Source organism: Panthera onca, chromosome F1, assembly GCF_046562875.1.
Source record: "Panthera onca isolate mPanOnc1 chromosome F1, mPanOnc1 haplotype 2, whole genome shotgun sequence".
NCBI classification, from domain to species: Eukaryota; Metazoa; Chordata; class Mammalia; order Carnivora; family Felidae; genus Panthera; species Panthera onca.
In genome coordinates, this window is record NC_138355.1 from 71,372,054 (window position 1) to 71,390,441 (window position 18,388).

The 18,388-nt window shown below is 43.6% G+C and overlaps 1 protein-coding gene across 16 annotated transcripts in view; it reads right to left on the bottom strand.

Annotated features, from left to right (window-relative positions):
- Positions 1-18,192, bottom strand: part of UBAP2L (ubiquitin associated protein 2 like) — a 39,637-nt gene extending 21,445 nt beyond the window's left edge. For 9 of the 16 annotated variants that reach the window (XM_060644814.2, XM_060644810.2, XM_060644813.2 and 6 more), the window contains exons 1-10: positions 18,069-18,192; positions 13,968-14,097; positions 13,206-13,283; positions 12,537-12,647; positions 7,951-8,119; positions 7,455-7,550; positions 7,004-7,049; positions 6,490-6,602; positions 2,405-2,457; positions 745-830 (exon numbers count right to left, since the gene is read on the bottom strand). In XM_060644814.2, the coding sequence (XP_060500797.1) occupies positions 745-830; positions 2,405-2,457; positions 6,490-6,602; positions 7,004-7,049; positions 7,455-7,550; positions 7,951-8,119; positions 12,537-12,647; positions 13,206-13,283; positions 13,968-14,057 (842 nt within the window). In that variant the 5' untranslated portion in view covers positions 14,058-14,097; positions 18,069-18,192. Of the gene's footprint in view, positions 1-744; positions 831-2,404; positions 2,458-6,489; positions 6,603-7,003; positions 7,050-7,454; positions 7,551-7,917; positions 8,120-12,536; positions 12,648-13,205; positions 13,284-13,967; positions 14,098-18,068 lie in introns of all 16 variants that reach the window. The other 7 variants (XM_060644812.2, XM_060644811.2, XM_078440977.1 and 4 more) reach the window with 1 other exon arrangement.
- Positions 18,193-18,388: the final 196 nt, after the last annotated feature.

The window sequence follows — 18,388 nt, forward strand, 5'->3', positions numbered from 1 at the left end:
AAGGGCAGTCTTCTGGGATGGAGGCATCAGTCAGGGTCTGTGCTAACTCTGGCAAGTGGCAGAACTGAACTGAATTACTAAACACCTTGTTGGTGTTCAGAGAATTGAAGGACTGATGTCAGTAAAATGAGATACTGGCGTCAGAAAAACAACACACATCGCCTCTGATGCCCCTAATGTCCTATTCCTAGCACGCTTCAGGCTTCTGAGTTAACGGCTATCATACCCAGGTCTAGAAATAATCCAAGAGGCTTTCTGGGCATAAAAATATTCCTAGTAAGTGCACCTCCCTCTACTAACCCCAATAACTAAGGTTCAAGTTCTAAAAAATTCATTAGCCAGATCCTAGGGGAAAAATGACCATTTTACTCAGTAGGCTTAGCAGACAAAGATTATTATAAAGCAAGAGAAGCAGCTACTGAACAGTTCTGCAAACTGAAATAAATGAAAACATTTCCATGTTTAACTTTACCTTACTACCGGACAAGCTCAATCGTGCTAAGTTTTAATTCAGGTTGACCTATGTAATTAAAGGGGCTATTCTGGAAAGAATCATCTTTAAAATTGTAAAAAATGGACTCCCATTCAGTAGACCAACTCTTAGAACCCGATCAGCCTCACATGCTTGCTTCCCGTTACTGCCAGCACCATGGGAGCTCGAGAAGGCCCACTGCTGCTCTTCCTTACAGCCCCTTCTCACCAGCCCCATTTGGGAAAGGACACTGAACTTTACCACACACTTGCCTCTGACCAGCAGTGATTGTCACATTCTCCGCAGGCAGAGGCACTGAAGACACATTAGAGGCAGTGAAGATCTTGGTCTCAGAAAGCTGGAAAACAGAAGGATTAGTCACTTCTGGCGTTAAGTGGACTACAGTCAGAAACCTGGCTCAGGCAAGGGGAACTTAACACCAAGGCAAAGGGAAAACGCTCAGAAAAGAAAGCCGCCCAGCCAGAGGAACCTCCGTGGACTGACCTCCATTACCCTTCTAGATATGACTTTATCAAAAGAGTGTAAAATCAAGAAACCCTATGAAATACAATGGGAGTCACATGATATGCACGCTGAACTTACAGAAAGCTGAATACACATGCTACAAAAAAGAGAGAAAACCTTTTATGCTTTCCCATTAGAGTTCCCAACTCACACCCTTACCCAAACCAAACTTTATCTTCCACTGCTCCTCTCAAAGAAAGAAAGGTTACAGCCAAGACAAAGACAAAATGAAAGAAATTAATTCCTGGCTTTTGAGCAGTAAGGACCCAAGTGCTGGTGAATTAGGGTCTCTGTAGGGATGATTTCAACTATATGCAATTTTTGCCTTAATAGTGACTTTATTACACCTACCCTTTGCATTCTAAGACCCTAAAATTAGGTAAACAATTGTAGGGAATAACTCATTCCACCATTCAAAACTTGCTTTGGTTTTGTTTTCACTTTTTGACTAAAATCTCTTCTCCAAAAACAGGGAATCCACTTCCCCAAATATATCATTCTCTGAAAGTTGCTTAAACAGACCAAACCAAATCCTAGAAAGTATTCACGAGGCAGTCTAGCTCAGTTACAACAGAAAAGAAATCATCCTCTAATGCTGATGCATCTGAAATTTCAAACACTCAGGTCTGGCAAACCCAAAGTTTGGTCACCATGTCACCATAAAAGCTGCCTTGCCTAAATGTATACGAGTATAGAAAGCAGACTGAAAAAATGTTAAAACAGGATTTAATCCATGATCACTGAAAACTACAATTCACAACAAAATCCTGACTGTGACCAAGAACGAGCAGAATTCTTTTACTCAAGTGCTACTCCAGTAAGCTCAGAGTGCCGGCTTATGTGCCACCTCTCTGACACCCATGACTGAGCTGTCCACGTTAAGTCACGCTGGAAGATCTATACTTTCATCTCAACTATGAAGCTGGGCTTCAGAACCAACCAGATTGTGAATTCGAGGACGCGGTACTCTCTCACTTCGCACCCACCTCTCAGCCAATCACAGGACCAAACACCAGTGCCCGAATAGGAACTAAATAGCTGAACTGGCTCAAAAGAAGTCATGGGCCACCAGCAGCTGTTACTCAAGGCACTACCTGCCTAACTCCATTTCTGGCGCTCTCCCCAACCACCATCTCTTGCTGGGACAAATCCGACAATCAGATATTGGACTTACACAGGTGCACTTGCCCTTTCCATAGTCTGGTTCCATAGAGTCCTGTTCATGCCCAGTCTCCTTCATATAACATATGTGAAATGTTCTGGCTCAGAACACTATTTTGGATGTAAAAGTTTTGGGTCAGAATCTTAAGGGTGAATTTTGAAGGGGTAGAAATATACCCATTTTCTATCCCTAAACACCACTAAGGGACAGAAAGCACTAGTGAGGAGTGACCCGGGAATACCTACGTCTTCATTCCAGTCTTCAGTCCCCCACTCCTCTGCCGCGGTCCTCCACGCACCTGGCAATAAAGGAAAAACAGTGAAGTAACTTAAGTGCCAGTACACAGCATGTGCAAAAACACTAACATATTAATAGTTCCGGCAGCCGGAAGAGTAACCAGATTTTAGTAATCAGAAGAGATTCCTAGGTTCCAGGGGGGAGGAAAAGACTATTTAGAAAGGGATACGTCAGAAGACCAGGGTTTTTCATAAGATTATGACTTCACACCTACTTCCAGGCTTTGTTACACAGCTTTAACAGCAGAGATAGTGGGGAGTGGGGGAGCGAGGGGCAACAGGTCCAATGCTCCAGGCAACCTCTTAAGACCACTCAAGCCCTCTGCCTTAGTGGTCAACTCAAGTGACAGCAGCAGCCAATTTACACCAGAACGTACACTACACCTTCTCACCTGGTAGGAGACAGCACGACGGGCAGAGAGAGAGTGGTGGTGACGGGGGGAACACGAATGGCTGCCATGTGGCAGCGGAAGGGCAGCGGAAGGCAGGCTTCCAAACTGCGGGCACTGACAACTACCTGCTATCAGAACTCAATGTAAAAATGCACACTCAGCAGAAGTCAAGTGTATCGACCTCACTGGTCAAACCGTAAGAAACCCTCATGGGTCTGTTCTTTTCCACGCCTTTTCAGAAGACATTGGACAAAACTGAAAAAGCAAACATGTCTGTTATTATCCTGGTCCTAATCCTACAGAACGTGACCTCTAACCTGCCAAGGGCACAGCGCAGACAACGCAGTCGTATACTTGCCCCATGTTGGTCATAACAAAGTCAGGATGGTTTCTATAGGAAAGTTCCATCAGCAGTAAAACCACCTTCCACACTTCCCTTGTTTTGCTTCACGTGTACATATATCCTCAGAAAAGGAAACTGTTCTACGAGAAGCAGGATTCTTCCCTTCAACTGAAAGACCACAGTAAGAAGTAACACCTGACTACTGCAAAGAACAAGAACACTCCTTATTTTCTTCTCTAAAACAACAGTACATGTTGATCAATTCTTCAAGCCTTCTCTCCAAATGGAGAAAACTTCTTTTAAGAATTACAGTCTGGGGCTCCTGGGTGCCTCAGTGGGTTGGGAGTCCGATTTCGGCTCAGGTCATGATCTCGCAGTTCACAAGTTTGAGCCCCTCATCGGGCTCTGTGCTGATGGCTCGGAGCCTGGAGCCTGTTTCAGGTTCTGTCTCCCTCTTTCGGCCCCTCCCCCACTTGCTCATGCACACTCTCCCTCTCTCAGAAATAAACATTAAAAAATTTTAAGAAAAAGAAAAAAAGAATGAAAATCTGGCATTCAGATATTCACTGTCACCGAAGAGAAATCTTCTAATACCTATATTCCCATATGAAATTCTTCTAGGGGCCCCTGGTAGGCTCAGTCAGTACAACATGAGATTCCTCATCTCAGGATTGTGAGTTCAAAGCCCTACATTGGGTGTGGAGATTTCTTAAAAATAAAATCTTTAGAACCCTATTTCATAAAGAAAAAGATAGTCATTATAATGCTTCTTCCAGGACCACTTATAACCACACAAGGGAAATTCCGAACCACTTAATAATGGCAACGTTCTCCAAATCACACTAAAGTCCAATTTCAGTTCAGACAAATTACAAACCACATTCTTCTCTCCCTCTTTGGTGACACTACTCTTCCTCTCCATTGGCATCCAACCTGCCTTGGATAAATGGAACCCAAGATCTGGGTTAACACATATACATAATCCTGGAGTTGGAAGTGACCTGAGAAGTTATCTCCTATTGATGGGCTCTCTGTCAAGGCAGCAATGTTCTCCTGCACTCTCGTGACTAGTCTAAGACGCAAAGGAAGAATGCGGATGCCTACTTGATCCAAGACAAGATGCACAGTCACGGCCAAGAAGGCTGTACTGAAAAGGCACGAAAGAACAGTAGGAGTGCTAAGGCTCTGAGTGATAGGTAAGGGTTTCCATTCTGTCAGCAGAAAGCAGTCAATGTAAATGTTAAATAGTCATTAAATGATCAAAAATTTTTAAGAAAAAACAGGCACAGAATATGAGAAAAAAAGGCAGAAAAAGAAAAAAAAAAAGCAGGGAAACAGAAAAATGACATATCCACAGATATTCCAATTCATAAAAATCTATAAAAATATCTGGGGCAGTTAGGCACCTGGATGTATCATACCAGGAGCAGTCTCAAATTTTCGGGGATAATTTGACCCCTCAACCCCACTGAAATCAAGTCCTGAAACAAAAAAGAAAAAAAACACAAGCAATGAAATTTTGCTTCTGAATGAGAACATTTGCCCCAAAACAATTCCCACTGTACCTGTGGATATTTTAAGGGTAGGTTTCAATTTCTTTTTAAATAAAAAAGGGAATTTGAAGTTTGCTATCATGAAAACACAAAAAGAGATCATGCATGAATGTCACTTCATATTGTGAAATTAACAACAGCAGGAACGCATGAAGCTACACCCAGCATGAAGCTACACCCAACACGTTCACACGCACAAGACGAGATCAGCATCACACAGCTTTTCATTCAGCCACAAATCCGATTTCGGATTCTAACCTCCCAAATCTGCTATTCTCTCCTTAGTATAAATAAACACACACTTCATCCTTCCTTGCTTTCCAAACCAGATCCTTGCTGAAAACAGCTAAGGCTTGCAATCTAGGACTGGGACTCCATGCCTGATTTTCTATCCACAACTGAAAACAAATCCCTTAACGTCTACTATCTTTTCTGCCAATGAGAAAAAAGCCAAATACCCAAAAACTAGTGCTCAAAAGCAGTCACTTCTGGTATTCAGACTGCTACCACACTGCCTCTACAAGCCATCAAGAGCGGCGTTATACTTCCTAAAATAACAAAAAGACAGTTCATAGCCAAATGGTCCGGGAATTAAAACAGATTTCCATCTTGTCAATAACTCAACTTCAGCCTCCATCAATGGGATAACTGTATTTAAAACAAATTTGTAAAACAGCTGGTAAATTAAAAGCACATAACATTCAGGATCTGAGGTATAACGTCTTGTGGGCAATCGATGAACTGTTTGTGCCAGAGACCCTCCTAAAGAGAGAGAGAAACATCAATGATCTTTGAAAAGGGGCAAAGCAAATAAATAGATAAGGGGTTAAAAAGCTGAATTCACACTCTACTATTAACTCATTCCCCCCTTTATAGGGGAAAAAAGTCTCAAGTTCTTCCTGTGCTGGCTCAGCCACAAAGAAGCAGGGGATCTCGTAAGAATACAATACAATACTCCGCAGCCCAGGGGCTGTCCTTACTTAAAGGGGTAAAAGTATCTTTCACTCCCAAACACATTGTGGGTTGTCTGTCCCACAAGCCTAACATACCCTTAAATATGTATAGCCTACTCAGACACAAACACCAAAAGTCAGCTAACCAAAAAAGCAACCTTATTCAAATCCCATAATATTCTTCCACACCCAGAAAACTATTCAATAACAGCTAGAAAGCTGCGGCTTCCTTCTTGCCCAGATACTGAGATTTTCCAAAAATGAAGGTAAAAAAGATATTATCTCAGTGCCAGAAAACAAACTGACAGTGGGCTTTGATTCTGGGCCTTGTTCATCTCTACAAGTGGTGACATAATTAACTAATTAATTAATTAATTAAGAATACTTTTTCAAAAGACAAAGCTAGAAACCCTAACAGAAACACTAGGAAACACACCTGGAGCTAATGGCAGCCACACGGTGTAACAGAAAGAGCATGGGCTCTTAGGGTCAAACAATTCTGAGTTCAAATACTAGCAAATTTCATGACCACCCTTTGAGTGTAAGGTTTGGCATGTGGAGATGACGAACAGTGTCAATTTCACAGGTGAGTGATGAAGACCAAGAGAACCAGCACGTGTAAAGTGCCCACAGGCACACAGTCAGCAAGGAGAACACACAGTATTTCGATCGCCATCCCTTCCTCCCTTATCTCTGCACCAAAAACTATTCCTCCACTTTTTATATGACCATAACCTCAAAATAGTTATTTCCTTAGGTTTTTAAAGACCAGAAACAATAAGCAGTCACTCACTCGTCCCATCATCTGGTTCGAAGTGGCCAGTGTTGTTCCAAGTATTCCCGCTATTATTGCCATAGTTGTCATCGGTATTGGCCGGTTCTGCATAATCAGCTGGGTTAAAGGTTCTGAGGGTGTGGGGAAAAATAGCTTAAAAGAGTCTGTGACCTCCAAGCAGCACCAGCAAAAATGAACAATCCCGTGGAATAATCTCAATTTATGTCTACTACCTATTTTGGGTTAGGACACCTATAATCATAATAAAATCCACACTGAATTTTGGAAAACAGCAGATACATGCATTCAAATGAAGTTATGAGCTAGAGGTGATCCAAGTAGTAAATGCTTATCTCCAGCACTACATCTACACACTCATCTGATTAAGTGGTCTAGAAATCTTTCTGATCACATTTTGGTTAAGGCTGCACATTATCCTCAGAGTATCAGGACACTAGCCGCTCTAGGATATTATGTTAACGATTAGGGGGAAAAAATTTAAAGACTGTGACATCAAATCAATGAAACTTACCCCATTCCTTGAGCAGAAAACCTTCCTCCCCGTCTACCAGAGCCACCTTAAAGGAAAAAAAGACACAAAGAGAGGAAGGGAGAAATATTTTAAAAGTCGATATAAAAAGTACCTTGCCAATTGAGGCAACTCTGGAATAATAAGTGGTTGATATTATTAGATGTTCTTTCTTTCACCCTGTAGTATAGTTAATATAACACAGTAGGCAATCACTACTATTGACAGATTGTTCCTTTGCTGACCAAGCTTCTGGGTCCTTAAGCAAATACATTAACATAAACGACACCTACCTTCTTTCCCACTGCTCACTCAGCAATCTCTAGAATTTGCATGATTTCTCAACAATTTAGGTAATGAGATGTCATGTGAATGTTTTCAAATAAAGACAACCCCTACAGAACGAATAAGAATACCCTGCCCCCCATATCCGACCCCCCAAGAAACTGATCACCTCTGCCTCTGCCACGTCCTCTTCTGCCTCGTTCAGTGCCTCTTCCAGAAGGTCCTCCACTCTTAGTGCCATCTAATCCGTTTTCCTGACCCCGAACTAAAATGAAAAACACAGATAGCCAAAACAGAGTCAATGGAATTTATGTAAATATGTAAGTGGCACATACAGATGGTGGTGGGGAGACAAAACCAAGAGGAGATAATGAGATGGAAGGATTGGACATGATGGTTACCAGGGGAAAGGTGATGAACCACAACAGAGAGCTAGAAGTCAGACAACTTTATAAATGACTGCAAGGTAATTTCATGCCAAACTGGTAGCTGTAGCTAGAAAACGCTACATGTAAGAGATACCAAGGTCTCAGAATAAATGGTGGCAAGAAAAAAATCAGAAGGATGATATAATGGTTACTAGGTCCAGCCTACCAGGGCCCTGACATCCCTGAAATCCAGACATTACTGACCCACAGCTGGTTTTGTTAAAGCCCCATGCATACACTCTCGTCCACGGCTGGCACCTCTCCCCCGTCTTGGTGGCCCACCACGTCGCCGACTATAGTCTCTGTCACGGTCTCGATTTTCTTTGCCTTCCTCGTTGGATTCCGTTTGGCCACCATCCTTCTGTCCTGAGACTCCCTTCTTCTTCCCGACCATCTCCCACGAATGCTAAAGAAGGGCAGAGCATTCACATCTAATCAATATGGATTGCTATCGGGAAACCACAGATAAAAGCTGGGAAACTGTTAACCATTCTCCTCTCATCATCCACATCTAAGATACTTCCACTAACTTATGTCTGCTTAAATGGAGGGTACAGACAGAACCTCGAAACAAATTCTATACCTATCACTGAAAAATTGAAGTCCTTCTTATAGGGGAGGCGCTTATAGCTAATGGACTGCAGGGATCGCTTCCAAAAGGATTGCCAAGATCTGGATCCGGTGCAGTCACGTGGCGTATCAGTCAAAGGCCTAGTTATTGGTCCCCATCTTTCAAGTGTGTTTCCTGGGCTGAAAAAATTAATTTCCTTCAGATTCAGTGACTCCTAACTTTTTCATACACAGTCTTATTCATGTCAAAGGAGAAAAGGAAACTAAAAGTTTCTAAAGGTTAACTTTGAATTCAGAATGAATCAACAGCATTTGACCCTTGGGCACATTCTCTAATCAAACAACCCAGCATTTAGAAGAATAGTAACTACACCTAGTCCTCACCACCATCCCCCAGCCCCACTCCCTGACACACGCACCAATTTCCTTTGCTTTAAAGACGAAGTAACAGCCAGGAAGGCATAGCCCTGGCCCGGACACAGTGGACTACAGGGAGCCTTCTGTTCCAGGTTTTACATCTGTATTCTCCCTATACTCCCTAAAGTGATATAACCCAATTAAACTTTCCCCAAAGCAGAATAATCTATAATTCATTCCAGACTGCAGAAGGGAAAATTCGTGGTAAGGAAAGTAAGCTAAAAAGTCCTGCAAAAAACCTCATTCCTCAAAAAATGAATTTTATAAACACACACGCCTTGATTCACAATTATTTTTGCAGAAAATATGTACAAAAATTCCCAAACACCAAGACTACCATATCTTTACTATCCTGGTTACCATCTTACTCAAACAACAATGACCCAGTGCTCCGCAACGGCTAATTAATATCTAAAGACTTCCAAGAATGTGGACCAAGTAGAATACAAAATGGCTATTAATTTTTCCAGGATTGACAACATGGTCATACAGAAAAATATCCTTCTTTAAGGGAAGCATGCTGCAGAGGACTTGTGACGTCTACAACTTACTTCCAGCCAATTCCAAGTGTCCATAGATGGATGAATAAACAAAATGTGGTATACACATTTAATGAAATATTTTTCAGCATTAAAAAGGAGCGAACTTCTGACACATGCCACAATATGGACAAACTCTGCAAACGCTATGCTAAGTAAGAAGACGCAGAGAGACAAATATTGCATGATTCCACTTACATGAGGTACCTAGAATAGGCAAATTCATAGAGACAGGATAGAAAAGGTTACTAGGAGCTGGGAAGATGGGGAAAGGGGGAGTTACTGTGTAACGGATACAGGTTTTTTTAGGAAACGACAAAGTCCTAGAGATGCATAAAGCTAATGACTGCATAACATGGTCAGTGTACCTAATGGCACAGAATTATATACTTAAAAATGGTTAAAATTATACATTTTAAACATTTTTACTACAGCTTAAAAAACTTAAGCTAAAAACTACATTTAAAATTATACCAAAATCATACCCACACGTTCTAAAGAGCCTACAATAGTTTACTAATAGTTTTTGAAAAAATTATCCACCCAGGACCCGGTGGCTCCTTGTTGCCTACTCTTCCAGTCCAAGCTTATTCCACATTACGACTCCTGAGTCATTTTATGCTCACAGTAGCATCAATTCTTAAGTAACAGTGCCGCTATTATAATTAAATCTGCAGCAGGAACCCTGGAAACTACATTCAAAATAGTTAGCTTATAGGGGCATCTGGGTGGCTCAGCTGGTTGAGCATCCGACCTCGGCTCAGGTCATGATCTCATGGTTCGTGGGTTCAAGCCCTGCATCAGGCTCTGTGCTGATAGCCTGGAGCCTGGAGGCTGCTTCGGATTCTGTGTCTCCCTCTCTCTCTGCCCCTCCTCCACTCGCACTCGGTCTCTCTCCCAAAAAAGTAAATAAACGTTAAAAAAAAAAAAAAATAGCTTATAGACTTTTCAGCTGGTCTATCTCAAAACCTGTCAAGTTTCAGAAACCTGTCCCCTTTTCCGTTCTCTATGGTATGCACCAGCTGCTGGAACTACCTGGGTTCTATAAGGAAAAGGAATTACTATGATCTTCCCAAGGGTGGTGCCAGTTTTCTGATACGATCTCATCTACCCAAATACATCCAACACCCCCTGGCAGCAAATATTACTCCCAACTGGTTTCATTAGCAACTTATTTATGGCATAAGCCTATGTTCTCCAGTTTATTTTCCTTTTTGACATCACAGAAGGTTAGATTTGTAGCACTAGGCAGAAGACGGTGAAAGGTGAAACAAAACGTGACTTTTGCAAATTAATTTTAAAAAATCCAGCTCAGTTGGTTAAGCATCAGACCCTTTAAATATTTTTAAAATGTTTAGTTTTGGAAAAAAAAGAGAGCGAGCGAGCAAGCGAGCAGGGGAGGGACAGAGAGAGAGAGACGGACACAATTCGAAGCAGGCTCCAGGCTCTGAGCTGAGCTGTCAGCACAGAGCCCAATGCAAGGCTTGAACTCTTGAACCGTGAGATTGTGACTTGGGCCAAAGTTGGATGCTTAACCAACTGAGCCACGCAGGTGCCCCGTCAGACTTGTGATTTAGGTTCAGGTCATGATCTCACAATTTGTGAGATGGAGCCCCACATCAGGCTTTGCACTGACAGCAAAGAGCCTGCTTAGGATTCTCTCTCTGCCTTCCCCTGCTCATGCATGCACTTTCTCTTTCTCCCCTCAAAAATAAATAAACTTCAAAAATAAAAAAAAATCTAAACTTTTAAAAGGCGTAAGTACTCCTACATCCACCCCCTATCCACAATTATTCTAAAGTAAACTCAAAATAAGCCAAAGACTCTATTATCTGATTATCCAGGCAGTCATCTTCAGATAAGGTCAATAACGTAAAATCTAAGACCACACTTTTTTTTTTTTTTTTTTTTTTAAAGTAAAGTCTACGCTCCGAGATCAAGAGTTGCCTGCTCTACTGACTAAGCCAGCCAGGTACCCTAATACCACATTTTTGAAGAGAAAAATCCACAAATTTAAATTCAGTGGTTACAAAAAGTTTTCCAATGGGGCACCTGGGTGGCTCAGTCAGTTAAGCATCTGACTCTTGATTTCGGCTCAGGTCATGATCTTGTGATTTGTGGGATCTGCTTGGGATTTTCTCTCTCTTCCTGCCCCTTTCCTGCTCCCACGTGCACATGCTCTCTCTCTCTCTAAATAAATAAAAGGTTTTCCGTTATTATTTCCTATTGTCTCAAGGAAAATGACAAACCCCCAACATTTAGTTAACGTGATACTCTAAAACTAGTAGCCTGACCTCTCTAAGGATAAACTCTGGGTATCTATCCCAACCAAAGATCCCCAATGTAAGACCAAGGAAATGAAAATTAGTTCAAAATGATACACTGCTCATTGAAACAAAACAGTTCTCTACTAAGCAGCACAGGAACACCCCAAAGGTTAGTAAGGCAGAATCCCTGTTCTTAAAGGACTTAACAATTTGGGACAATGATAAGACAAGCACAAAATTATAGGGATCTCATTAAGTAGAAAAGAGAAGAGGTGAAATAAGTGAAATTCTAGGGCAAGCGCTCCTCCAAGATGATAGGAGCCCCTATCATCTCCAGGGTGGTCAACAGGCCGTTAACTCTTTTTCTGCCACCTCAACAGAAATAAGTTCAAGCGACGAAAACGTACTGTAAAATGTAAAGGTGATATTGATGAGAATGTCTTCAATTCAGAATCTACCAGTTTGTGACTCTGTTCAACAGCAATAAAACAGGTGAGCAGAATGTTCTCTGATTAGTAACGAAGGCTATTATATACCATTTCTAATTCAGACTAACCCAGTCTTGAAAACAGTCACTAGCCTGGAATGAATAATTTACTCTGGGCTAATTAAAAGAGATGGATTTTGGGGTGTCTGGGTGGCTCACTCGGTTGAGCGTCCGACTTCAGCTCAGGTCATGATCTCACACTCGTGGGTTCAGGCCCCACATCGGGCTCTGCACTGATAGCTTGGAGCCTGCTTCAGATTCTGTCTCCCTCTCTGCCTTTCCCCCACTCACACTCTCTCAAAATAAACAAACCTAATATTAAAAAAAATTTTTAAAGAGATGGATTTTATCTGTTTTCTATTTATTGTACATAAATTTTCGGTACTTGCCACCCGCAGAAAACAACCTCCTCGACTGTTCTCTGCTCCATTTGGAGAATAAGGTACTCTCCTTTAAGTTGAGTTACTCCACTTGCTATTTTTAGAATATTCTGAGCTTCTCAGCCAGGGACCCACTTTCCAGAACGCTCTATTAACACTCTACCGTATCTGGGTTTCCTTCCAGTAGGACATTGATGGCTCTGTTGACATCTCCATTGCAGTCATGTAAAGCAATGACACATTCATCCTGGTTCTTGCCTGTGATATCAATCAACTGAAAGAGAAAAAAATCAGCAACATGAACGAACTTGCACTCTTCATAAAAGGAAGCCAGGTGAAGAGAGAAGACACCAGCTGAATCCAAAAGAACCCCAGACTTAAAAAAGCAAAATATGCAGAATTTTGGTATTCTAGCTCAATAAGCAAAACATTAACACCTGTGATTACAGATGATGTCAAAAGTATTTACACAATAAAGGAGCTTGTAGAGATCAAACCCAGAAGCACACAGGTTTCAGCATACCATAAATTTCTACATTTCCTAGATGCCACAACTGCTCAAAGTTGCTATAAAAATGGCATCAACAAAATCATCCAATAAACAAGAAGTGAAAATTAAGATAAAACCTTTTCGAACATGGTAGCTGTCCAAAGAAGTACGGTAAATCAGACAACAAGAGCATTTATTTATTGGCTTAACCTATTATGTTTCAGGTCATAATTCTTTTAATATCTGCAGGAAAAAGTACCCTAACAGACATCTATGATGTTAAACTATGCTTTAATCCTGATGTCTTTTTCCATCACTGCCAGCAATTAGCAATACACTCACTTGTTTCACCTTTTCCTCAAAGTCAGCATCATTATGGTCTGAAATCATCTGTGCAAGTCGAATCTGTTCCGCAGTGGCCTAAGAATGGAGATGAGTTCAAGAAAGCATGATCAAGAGACAATAGTTTAGAGAAATAAGAGGGACCTATGTAGTCAATAATCCACCCCACCTCTCAGCCCAATTTCCTTCTCCTTGTTACAAATGACCAATAAAGTGCTAACACCAGTTAAGATGCTTACCTCTGCAAAATGACAAAAAAATAAACAATGAACCTGTCACCATTCCACTCTACAATCCCTAAAAAAGCAGGGAGCTTTTTCACCAATGTTCACAGTTAAAGAAGCTCCCATTGTGGGATCACAGCACCTCTTTTAAACATCCGTGCCTTAAATAATTGACATTAATATATTTGCAAAGTCATGTATAAACCCCGTTCCTGTTTCTGCAAGGACCAATGCCACCCTCTTATATCTGGCCTGACGATAACCTAAGATTTAGTCTGAGGAAAACGCTACCTTGGAGATACAAAGTACAGGACCCCTTCTCTCCAAGTCTCATAATACAGCATCAAAAAACAAAAAGCAAGCATGCTCATCATGGCCTACCACAACAGTCATCAGGCCCTAAGTAAAGAGGAGAGGCAAGGACTAGAAAACAAAATAAAAAATGCAAACCGATAATCCAGAGCAGAGAATGATGCTGCACTGGATGGGAACCAGTATCAATCAGCAATGCTGGCAATGGATCCCTTGGGTTCTTTACCTGTGGCCGCTGCTTGTGCTGTGTCTGGTTTTGGTTCTGAGGTTGTTCCCAGTTTCCCCGGGCTCGGTTCGTGCCCACCGACGTCATCATTTACAGTATATACAAATAACAGTATTTACAAGGTAGAATACTGAAAGATTAAAAAAAAATTCAGATATTAAATATGGGCAAAACAGGTTTTCAACCTCTTTCATCAGCACCTTCAACCAAACATGTTCACCAACCAAGAAGAGTCATCTGTTCTTGAGACATACTCAGTTTGATAAATTCCTTAAGGAACAATTGTTAGTAGTCCATTTTTATAGAAGAAATATATAAAGCATAGGTGACGTGCCAGTTTAAGTCATGCGCATGGTTTGGTTACTAGTCCCTATATGCAGCTTTGTGAAGTTTCGCAAAACAATGTTAATAATCAAAAGCTTTCTACGCACAAATATCTAAAGCCCCTTTGACAAAAGGAAAGCTAATCAGCAAAACCTGGAAACAAAAGCCTTCCAGGAAGGGAACTTAATCTATACTCCAAACAAATAAAAACAATTTAAAATAGAGAAACTCAATCTACCTATGAAAACCGCCCTACCTCCCTTACAATATGTAAATTGCATGCAACCCCCATCACTTGGGAAAGGACAAGCTCAAGTCTAGATTTCCTCCCTCAAGCACGCTCGCGCGCGCTCTCGCTCTCTCTCTCTCTCTCGCTCTCTCTCTCTCTCGTCATGCAGTGGGTGCTTCCATAACCTTCAACAAGGCAAATATTAGCCCCAGTGACTTTGCTCAAGAACCTCAGTTCCCTGGATAATTCCAACACACTATTTTTGCAACTACTTTCTGTTGCTCTCCTAGTCCACTGTTCTGAGGCACCAGAATTGCAATTACCCTTTACCACTCACCTTAATATACAGAGAATTCCAAATCTGTCCCAAACCAAAAGGGTCTGGCACAAAGTTTTTACTTGCAAGAAAGGGCTTCTAGGATATCATTTTAAACGAGACATTACTGCCAGCAAGAGGACTTTGTTGAGACAGAAAACACACAGGGCCTTCCCAAAACTAGAACGGTTTTTGTTATTAACACTTCCAGCAGGCTACGATTCTCCTGAACTTAAGTTCCTTCCGTTCATACTTTGCTTTATATAGCAACCTCAGCTGCTGCGGTGAGTAAACAAAGAAAATACTCCTCCTACGACAGAGTGGCTCAAAATCAGATGTTAATCTGCATGGTTTTATTCCCTTCCAAAAAAGGTACGTTTATATTTTCTGTTCTACATGTAACTTTTTTCATTAATGAAACTTTATACGGGATAATTCTAGACTCCCCAAAAGCCATTGCTGGATTTGAGAGACATAGGTTGGGCCTCTAAAGAAATACAGAAGGATTAATTATTAGGGAAGTGAATCTTACTGTTTCTCAGGTCTCAAAGAAAACGAACTTCCCTGAAGATAAATTCTTCACCAAAGCGGATCAAGAGGCTGCAGAGGTCTCTCTTTTGATGCAGTCATTCAGACTGAAGAGTTTTACATTCTCTATCACCAAAATTTTTAAGAAAATTTCAGAGCTAATTCTTTAACCCTTACCTCTTTCTGCTACATATGTGCACACAAAGGCCTGTAAATATTTCTAGCTACTACAAAACTATTTGCTACACAAATAGTCCATCTTCCCAGACTAGTCAAGTTTCAACACTCACACACACACCAAAAAAACACGTGTTCTTTAACCAGTACCCCTGGATTCAAATCAAAGAAAAAAATTAAAATTAGACGAAAACTATTACGCTTTTAAATAATTGGCTCTAAAATGAAATCTCTAATGGAAATAAACACTCCTGTAGCTTACAAATACTGCTTTCTACTTCTCTTGTGATTTCAACTTAATAAGTTAATACTAGATATGAATGCTGTGACTAGCAATATGAACTCCATATACCATACCGGTCAATGTAGATATATTAAAAAGTCATCTTGAAAGCCACATAATGACTCAAGGGAAATAAAATGAAACAAAAAAAAGAACAGTCCAGAAGACTCCCTCTGTTAACTTCAATTTCTCTCTTACAAGTGCTTTGAAATGTGCGACTAAGAAAACTTTACCACCTAGGTAGTAACAACACTGAGCAGCAGGTCAAAATTAAATGACCTGGGATGGATCACTGGAGGGCACGAAATTAGTAGCCTTTTGGTAGCAAGCAGGGACACATACCTAGAGTTATCACAGTGGAGAGGAAGAATCTTGTTAAGTATTTTTCCTTAGAAAATAAAAATATTTACGGGCAACATGTGAGAAGTGTTGGAGACCCAGGGAAAAGTGCAGGAATACAGGTTTCAACACAGGAGTGCCTTTGACCATTTTTTGAAAACCAGCTACTTAAAAAAAATAGCCAAAGAAATTTTACAGAAAAAAATAAAGATCAAGTATTTATTGAGTATCTACTATGTGTCCAGTACTTTAGAAAATACAAAAGCCATAGGACTTGGTTGCTGCCCTCAGGGAGCTTACAATCTAAGTAGAGAAACAATTCAGACACTCAAGCTGGACTGGGGTAGCTACCTGTAACAGAACAGCTGATTCCCCTGGATGTTTTGTGGAAATGACCCCTGCATCCCCTCGTCCACAAACTTGAATCTCGTTTTAAAAAGCATACTTGCCAGTTAGGGCACATTTAGCAAAAAAGGGGCTTTAGGAGTCGGCAACGGTACATGTTAAGGTCTCTCATCCTCAGTTACATGACAGCAGTACTGGCTGCTCACAAGGGAAACGGTCACTGGCACGGTCCGCTCTTTTAAGGACAATGGTGTAGCATCTCAAACCCGCTGTAGCAACCCACGCGTAACCAACACGTTCCGGTTCTCCGGGGATGCTGGCTGTCACGGACCCCCATCATCTGCCAGCAAGTCACACCACACATCCCCACGGCGGGATAAGGGCGGTGAAAGGTGGACGGGGAGAGAACAAAAAAAAAGGATTTCTCCATCCAGCAATCGGGGCACTCAGAGGCAAAAAACGGTAACAACAACAACAACAACAACAACAAAAGAGCCTGCTCCTGTGGTGTTTTTCCTTCCCCATCACCCTACACCAGAGGTGGCTACTTTTCGAGACGGGTGGCGGAGCGGTCTCCTGTTTGTGACATCAGTTTGCAAAGCCATTTAGGGACTGTCCACAAAGTGGAGGGTCTGAGGAAATTCGGGATTCCTGTCCTATTAGGGGAAGAGCGGACCCGCACCCCAGGGCCCCAGGGACGTCCCTCGGGCGTAACACACCCTGTGGGGGTCGGCCCGCCCAGCTTCCCCAACAACATCCTAATCGTCCGGGGTCCCCCAAACTCCAGCGTGGGCCACGGCACGCTGGCGACAGCGGCAGGGAAGCCGTCCCCCATGCCGGGGCGCTGAGAAAGCAGGACGGGCGGTAAGAGGAGCTGACAAAGAGGCTGGAAGCGGACAGGGGACGCGAGCCCACGCGTGGAGGATGGGAGGCTCGCCCCGCTCAGCGCCACATCGGGAGCTCCCGGGGCCAATCGCCGCCTCACCTCCCACCCGGAACAAATTAATCCTCCGCACTCCGAACTGAGGGCCACATGGGGGGGAGTTCGGGGCAGCTCCACCCCGCCGTCCTCCCTCCCCCCCCCCCCCCCGCCACCCCCAAACCAGGCCGGATCCGGATCCGAGAAGGCCCGCGGCGGGCTGCAAAGGGACGCCGGCCCCCGCGGCGTCCTCACGGCAGCGGCCGGGCCGGAGAGGGCCCTACCTCAGGCGGGGCCCAGGCCGCGCTCGCTCGCGCTCTTCCCCGCTCTCCCCGCTCGGGCTCTAGCCGCATGGCCCCCCCCTCCGGCCGCCCAAGCCCCGCCCCGGCCACGCTCCCAAATCGAGGCCCCGGCTCCGGCGCGGCCCACTAGGCCGCAAATCCAACCATAAACAAAACCTCCGGCGGCCAACTAGGGGGGAGGGGGCTGGGGAGGGCGCCGGGCTCGCACGACCGGGAGGGGTGTCCAGTGGGGGAGCGCACGGGGCGGGGGGCCGACTGGGGGGGGGGGCCCGGCGGGGTACGGGAGAAGGGAGGGAGGGGAAAGGGAGACCGCGGATTTAAAGGGGCCGCGGACAATACCCGGCCCCGCCGCGCTGCCGCTGCCGCCGCCGCCGCCGCCAACGCCGCTGCGCTCCCAACTTTACCTCAGTCTCCTCCACACTGACACCCCGGGCCGCGCCGCCCCTGTCACGTGATGTAAGGTTCCCTCCTCCCCACCCCCTCCCTCCTTTCCCCTCGCGCGCTCGCTCTCGCGCCTTCCCCCTCCCACTTGCCTGCCTGCGTCCCCCGGCACGTGACGCGAAAAGGGACGCGCACGCAAGCGCGCGCGCACTGCCCGCCACGAGCCGCGGCGCTGCGGCTCCGCGCGTCCGCCCCGCCTCCGCCGCGTGACGCACCGT